We start from the raw sequence: 8,287 nt of genomic DNA, 5'->3' as shown, positions 1-8,287 counted from the left end.
TGGTTTGCTGCTGCTTGTCCTATTGTCTTGTTGAGGTGTAATTTTTTTTCTTTGTCATGCACTGATTTATGATTAGTGACGAGTGTTTTTTTTTTAATTTTTCCCTTCTTATCTTAGCTTTATAGTAGTGGCGTGATTATTTATTATTATTTTGGATTTTTTATGGTACTTAAGCTGGGTGTCTGGGGGCGGTATCTCCCCATTTAGATCTCAAAATTCATAGTCACCGCTTCACCTGAATTGATGTTCAATAACATTGTGGCCCTTGTACGTATAGTCTAATTCTTAACATCGTGTAGTAACATTGTGGCCCTTGTACTTATAATTCTTAGCATCGTACATTACTTTCACTGTGTTAGTAATTGTAATCGATTCATCAGATCCGGTTGAAGTCACTGTTTGAGTCAAAGTAAAAATTTGCCCGGACTACATTTAAACAACACTGGAAAACGTTCAATATGTAATAAATTTGCTCAACTTGTAGAATCATCGTCTGTAGTCTCGACATGTGTCATTCTTTTGCCATGGCAAGCATCGTTAGACTATAATGAAAGTCTAGCATCTGTAGTAAGAGACAGTAGCAATAACGTATGCAAGACACTTGATACATACTCCAATATTAACGTAGAGTGTGGTAGTGTAGGAGTAGATCGTATTGATAGGATTAGCTTAATACAAAGGCCAAGTAGTTCAGTCCATAAAGCAGAAGATTGTAATAACATAACTGAAAATGCTCAAAAGATAGAACGGCGGAAGAGAATGCGTAAGATGTTATCCAATGATTTTTTATGGTAGGAAATACTGATTCTTTACACCTTCTTTTTCATAATGTGCAAGGTTTAGGGAACAAAATTGATCTTCTGGAGATATTGTTGGAAAGCGACTTCTCAAATATATAGTTTCTTTCTATATATGAATACTGGTTGGATGCAAATATCGTCAATATGGTTAGTTTAAACGGTTTTAACATTATTACTCACTACTCTCGTTCAGTCAAAAGTCGAGGCGGTGTCGCAATTGTTGCTCGCTCTTATATACATGCAACTGAGATTGACGTTCGGAAGTTTCGCGTCGAACTGCATTGTGAGGTAGTCGCATCAAAACTTCAAGAGTTACATTTGTGTTGTGGGTATCTATAGGACCCCTTCCGGTAATTTAGGAATATTCTTTAAAAATTTTGAGAAACTTCTAGCGAACTTATGTAGAAACGTATCTACTATGTATGTATTAACGTATGTAGAAACATATGTATTAACGTATCTACTTGTCAAGGAAAGACAGCTATCGACCAAATTATTATTCCAAAAAGTAATCCTAAATGTTTCTTTGAAGTTACTGAACTTGGATTTTTTGATCATGAAGCCATTTTTTGTAGAGTACCTACCGAGAAACTGGTGAAGGAAATTCCGAAATTGATAACGAGAACAACTAGATTTTTTTTTTAACGGAAAATATCAATTATTTTTGTTTTCTATTGTGAGGGCCGCGTTTGCTCAGTCGTAGAGCGTTCACCTCTGGTGTTTGGGGTCCCGGGTTCTATCCCAGCCCCGCCAAGTGAACTTTGTGGTAGACAAACACCGTGTGCGTGGTTTTCCTCGGGGTTCACCCGTTTCTTCTCGCTTTCTTCATTCCACGATTTCATTCATTTCTCTTAATCACCGTCTCCTTTAGCTTAAGGGCATAAGCGTGGGACGTAAAACTAAAAGTTTTCATTTTTGTTTTCTATTATCTCGTGAATCTTGGAACTCCTTGTACGACTTACCTAGTGCTAATGACAAATTCAATTATTTTGTTGATGATTTCTTACACAATTTTAACATAGCATTTCCATTACAGTTGCGGAAAGGTCTTAATAACATAAAAAAGTGGGTCACGCAAGAAATAAAAATTTCAAAGCAGAAGCTTACGTATTATAATAAACATAAGAAAACCTGTTATTTCCCATATAAAAACATACAAAAGAATATATCAGAATGTTATTCGAACAGCCAAAAGAATCCACAATGTCACTTTAATACACGAAAACAAAAACAAAATGAAAAATGCGTGGAACGTAATAAACAATTCATCAAAGACTGTTCCAATGCCCGAAATATCAGAAGTTAATTATAGAAATAATTCTTTCGCTGATCCTCCTGCCATTACTGAAGTCTTTAACCACTATTTTCTTAATACGAATTTACCACCTGGGTAGTCTGATCTCGCTGTAGAGCCAAATATTCCATACAAAAAGATAGTGTGTATGTAACTCCGGTAACTGATGAAGAATTGTTGGACTGTATCAAAAGGCTTTCTAGTTCCCGTTCTGCAGGTATAGACGAAGTTCCATACCTAATTATAAAAAAAGAGTGCGCATTTAATAGTGAAACAACTTTCCTTTCTTGTAAATGTATCATTTGAATCAGGCGTTTTCCCCGACAGATTGAAGACTGCAAAAGTTATACCTTTGCACAAAAAAAGAAATACTTATGATGTTCAAAACTATAGTCCTGTTTCTATTTTGTCTGTTTTCTCCAAGATTTTTGAATCACTAATGTTATCGTGCTTGAGAAATTTTATATCCTGCCATAACCTGATCTCGTCTTCTTAACATGGTTTCCAAAAAAACAAATCAATTGATACAGAGTTCTTTAACTTTATTAAAGAGGTTTCTACTTGAGTACTTGATAACAGAAAATATGCAGTATATTTATTTGTTGATTTTTCCAAGGCGTTCGACTGTGTTCAACATTCTCTTCTGCAGTCCCCTCTTAGGGAGCTGCTATTTATATTTGTATATATTACTATTTTTATTATTTTTGTGTATTGTTTTATTAATTAATATAGATTTAGAGAGAAAACCCGGCCGGGTAAATTATTATTACATTTCATATAATCTATATTTTTATTCTTGTCTTTTTATAATTTTTATTTCTATGGCTTATTAACTAACAGCAGTTCCTTCTTTGCAAACAGGATTTCTTTTTCTTTCTTTCTTTTTTTTTTTAAACAGCTCACTTAGGGGAGAGCCAGAAACGAACGCTGATCTTGTCCGTTTATATTTTTTGTTCGTTAATTTTAAAATATTTAAACCAAGCATCTGGCTAGTGACCGTTGGTTGTATCTTCTATATAAGAGAAGGAGAATCGTAGGTAGGAGAGGATTCCAGCTCGACCGTCTAAAAAGGTAGATGGTTAGGGTTCTGTCCAAAGAGGGGACGGGATCTCTTTTCTGGAATTCTCAGATTCTCGGTCGAAGAGGCGGCTAGAAATTGACATAGTGCAGCAAGAGGGCTGTATCGCCGTGATGAAAAAGTTTAGTTTTGACATAATTTCAGACCACAACCCTCTTAAGAGGAAGAGAGTCTGGGGGGTACGGAGATTGTTGGTCTTAAACTGTACCACATAGCAAGAGGGTTGTGTGAAGGGGGATGCGAATTAAGTCGCTGAACCGTTTTTTTAACTGGCTTTGGGGCCACGCCACTCCTTTAAAGGGAGGAGAGGCTAAGGGTTCAAGTCCCGTTTGACACCTCACGTAGGAGGCGAAATTAGACTTATCTTTTCGTTAAACTAATTCGTTTAGAATTCTTCGGCCAATTCTGGGATTTTTGTGCGTTAAATGGTTCTCTCCTATAAAGGGCTGAATTCTTTTCTTCGAAATGAACGATGCGAGTTTTTTTTATTAGTATGAATAAAGATTTATTATAAGTTAATCCTTGGGCGTAATCTTTTCTTATTTTAACTTCTCATTAAGGTTTTTGGATCTACCTATCTGATTGTTGTTTTGGTGTATTGAAGCTTTTGTTTAAATCTGATACATCTAAACCGGACTCTGTACATTGCTTAGAGAGAGAGATTTTATGGGGTCTCGTTTATTTAATTTTTCTGTTTTATTCAACTATGCTATTCCTCCGGGGTGCATACAGATGTTAAATGAGCCGCTTTTAATCTGTGGACACAAATTCGGTTCTCGGGATGATTCCTTTAAACGAGGAATTGTGAATTAGTAATTGGGGAACGAACTTTTGGAGGTAGCACTTCTACTGGCAAAACTTCAGAAATATGGTATTAGGGGTGTAGTACATGAATGGTTTCGCTCGTACCTGACAAACAGAAAACGAGTAGTAAAAATACAAAAAATAATTAACAAAAAGCAAGTCACATTTTCATCCAAAACTGCTATCTTTGCTGGTGGTTCTCAAGGCTCAGTTCTTGGGCCAATTCTTTCTTTATTTTCCATAAATGATCTTGTTCAATATATGTATCCCCAACATATTGTACTATATGCTAATGATGTAAATGTCCTTATAACAGCGGATAATGCAATTGAACTAAAAAGTAAATTAAAACAAACTGTGGAGCGTTTAATAAAATGGACATCTCAGAATCAACTGCTGATAAATGCAAAGGAAACAAAAGCACTAAATTTTCATTACTCATGTACGCCTTGAACAGTACCTCCCATTATGATAAATTCAACTGATCTAGACTATTCAAAATCCATTAAATTTAGGTGTAACAATAAGCAATAGGCGTACATTGGATTCACATATTACTGAGCGAAATAGCAATTCAAGCCATATCTGTTTGGTCTTTTGTAGACTACGTGGTTCAGTGTCAAGAGAAACTTTGCTGTTATTGTACTATGGTAAGTTTCAATCCTTGTTAAATTATGGAATAATTTTCTGGGGAGCCTCCTATTTCAGTGTTATTACTTTTCGTCTACAGAAAAAGGCAATAATCTATTTTTAATCTGTCACCCAAGGGTCTCATGCATAAGGCTCTTTCAGTCAAATAAAATTTTAACTGTGCCTTGTCTGTACATATACAAAAGTATCAATAAAGTAAAGAGAAATGAAAGTAGTTTTCATGTTGACGATGTACATTCATGCAATACACGACAAAAGAGTAATATATTCACAGCATACCAAATCTATGCGTACATCAAAAGAAGTGTCTTTCGTATGTCCGCTAAGTTGTTTAAAAGCTCCTAAGTTATTTGAAGGATAGCAAAAGCATACTGAATTTCAAAAATGAACTATTCATTTTTTGTGTAACGAAATGTATTATGATATTAATGAATACTTGGGTGATAGTTTGTAAATTAATGTAATATCAGTTATATTGAAATGTCTTCATATTATTTCACAAGTCCTGTGTACTGGTCTCTGACAAATAATGCACGACATGGATGAATAAAAGAATGATTGAACTATATAGCCCTATGATATACTTGTATGTAACGTAGAGAAGTATACTCTGTTTTGCTTTAACAACATAGAAAAGAAAGTAGCGGATATTAATCGATATTTTGATATTTCCGTATGTTTTTCTATTTTTTGGTATTCAGGTAAATAAATATTTTCGTATGAGTTGTAGGAGAATTTCAGATACTTTAAGATAGTTTCGTTGCATATTGCATGCCTAGTCTGATCCCAAAGAATTGTTCCCGCTAACTTAATTTCATCTGAAATGGAACTTACGGGAAGGTTCTAGAACACAGGTCCCTCGATAAAGGTTCGTAAATAGGTTATTTTTTTTTCGGTACCAAAGTTTAAAATTTATTTTACAGAGCATTACCGAGGGAGCGCTAGCAAGTGAAGGCGGGTTACAACCCCGCAGAGCACATTGTTTTCTGTCTTTAATATTGCTAAATGGGAAGGAGGACATGTATTCTAGAACCGGGCCGGAACTTACCGATATTTTCTCTCTTTCGCACGGCAATAAATTTTGTCAAAACAAATAATATTTTTCTTATTCTTTTCAGATTTGTTTGTTTTTGTTTAACATTAAGTAATGAAGTTTCAAATGCCCAACTTGAAGGTTTTAAAAAGCGAAATGTCTTTTCAGTTTTTGAAGTTCTCTAGTAATGGAATTGAAATGGAAGCAGAAAACGTTCCTATTAAAGTTGAAGTAAAAACAGAGAGCGAACAATTTGAGGAATGTAATTATAAATTATGTACTAGGAATACTAATTATGATAAGGATCCTCTTGCAGTACGTTGGGAATGTAAGGAACCAGAAAGTGCAGTGGAAGAAAAGAATATCGCTTCCGAAATTAATCAGGATGAAACAATATCAGATTGGAAACTAAATTCAAGAGCAATATGTTTGGTCAAACGTTTATCAACAGCTGAAATACTTGTAATAACGAAATGTTTTCTGAATGACATCAAACCAAAGTCCTCCGATTTTATATACAATACAAAACAGTTGAGCAGTGACAACTCTACCAGTATTGGAGATCAGATTGATCACAGAGACGACGTTGAAGAAAATGATGACCGAGAAGCAGATGACAATCCTCAGGCCCGCAGGTACGTTTCATCCGTTTCTTTAAGCAGATTTATGTTTATATAAGTTTTTCTTTTCAACCCTTGCAATACTTAGTTAGATATTCTTGTTTTCATTTAACTTAAACTGAATTAATGGAATTACAAACATTTGAATACATGAAAGAACGCAACCTAATACATAGCTATATATGAGATGAGACAATTCGGCAGTGAAATAAGTTTCCAAACGTAACGGGAAATCTCTATAAACCTTCTCTTTACAGCAAGCCTTGAGTGTTATAATTGAGTTCTGACAAGTTACTGACTAATGCTAAGAGCATTTCTATTTATAAAAAGTGCTCGTAAGTAAAGCGTTCGATCAGCATTACCTTAAAGTGCCTTCAAATCCCAAAATCATTTAATAGGAGTCTTCTAAAAAACTATCTGTAATAGAAAGTATTTGTATTTTTCGGGCAAAAAATTCAGTAATATGATTTCTATTATTGACAACAGTATCTTACTGCCTTACGTATAACACTACCCTCTAACTTAAGATATTTTCGTGATACGAAGGTGTTTTTCTAGAAGTTCAAGATTTAGGGAAGTACTTATCCTTACTATGGATTCTTTGTAACTAGATTTCGACGTTGCTACTCCAACTCTGATAGAATTATATTCAGCTCTGAATATGGGTAACCCCATTACGGTTATAATAATAGTATCTTACAGCATTTATTCCGTCTGGCATCCGTACCTTTTACACTGGTATAGACTTCTAGTAGCGTGATTAAGGAACTACATTTCGGTTCCTAGGCATTACCATGCCCATGTCATGTGACCGTATACGAAAGCTAGTTCATTCTATAAGGAAACAAATAAACTTTTGACGCTTTTTGTTCAGAGGTCCTCACACCATGAGTTGAATGCGATTAGAGTTAAGGCAAAGGTCAGTTGTTGGTGAGAGAATATCCTACATACTACCTAGTTGTGGCAGTTCAGTTACACTGTGAAGTTGCGTAAGGACTGGGTAAGCATGTGACCTCCACATAAAGTCTTAAGGGTATGTATTCTGTACGAGTTCAAACTGAGGTCAAACGCCGCTGCAGTCGGACGGAAGATATGTCAAGGTCTCGGTGATTGTGCCGTGACTACTCGGAGAGTACAACGGTGGTTTAACAAGTTTAAGAACGGTAAGGGAACACTCGAAGATACACCACATGCGGTAAGACCAACACATGTAAAAAATGAAGATCTTCAGGCAGCATTTGTGGCTAACAGTAACTACACATGTGAGGAACAGGGACTACAATTGAGTTTGAGTGGAAGAACCATTCATCAACTTGGGAAGCGCTAAAAGTTGGATCGGTGGGTTGTACATAATTTTGCTGACTGGCAGAGGGAACGCGAGCCGACTCTTGTGTTTGTTTGCTGTGTCGTCTGAAAAAGGAGCCATTTCTGGACAGGATGTTAACATGTGATGAGAAGCTCTGCTGGGCCGTTATGGTTGGTTAGCATCTCACGAACCGGTTCGAAAACAGTCAAAACCAGTACTGCACCAGAATGTCTTCTTGCGTGTTTGTTGTAGTGCTCGCGACATCGTGCATCGGGAACTGCTACCAGCTGGTCAGAGAATCAATGCAATTTTATACTGTCAGCAGTTGAGCCGTGTTCAAGAAAAACTCAAAACTCTGGAGCCAGCACCACTGAATCATAAAGGGGTCCTCCTGTTACATTACAACACTAAACCTTACGTATCTAGGATGACTTGACACCATTCTACGCCCTGGATGGGAAACACTATTGCCTTCACCATACTCCCCGGACAATGCATCGTCTGGTTTTCACCTATTCTGTTTCTTGCACATTCACCTTCAAGGGCGCCAGTGAAATCCCTAGTAGATTTGCAAAGTGCACTTGATACATGCTTCGTTTCACTTCCCACCAACTTCTACCGCGATGGATTCCATGGCCATGGCAGAAGGTCGTCCATACTGATAGGGACTATCTCATCTTTCAGGTACCTCGTAGGTGACA

The 8,287-nt window shown here is 36.3% G+C and overlaps 1 protein-coding gene across 1 annotated transcript in view; it reads left to right on the top strand.

The window, feature by feature from the left end:
* The first annotated feature begins 1,214 nt into the window (after positions 1-1,214).
* LOC145667991 (uncharacterized) overlaps positions 1,215-8,287 on the top strand; it is a 30,487-nt gene continuing 23,414 nt past the window's right edge. Inside the window, exon 1 of the mRNA XM_081735435.1 lies at positions 1,215-6,295. Coding sequence (XP_081591561.1) covers positions 5,775-6,295 — 521 coding nt within the window. The 5' untranslated portion in view covers positions 1,215-5,774. The remainder of the gene's footprint in view (positions 6,296-8,287) is intronic.

Source organism: Thermobia domestica, chromosome 13 (genome assembly GCF_964235325.1).
Source record: "Thermobia domestica chromosome 13, izTheDome1.hap1.1, whole genome shotgun sequence".
NCBI classification, from domain to species: domain Eukaryota; kingdom Metazoa; phylum Arthropoda; class Insecta; order Zygentoma; family Lepismatidae; genus Thermobia; species Thermobia domestica.
Note: the sequence above shows the minus strand (reverse complement) of the source record. Positions and strands in the feature narration are given on the sequence as shown.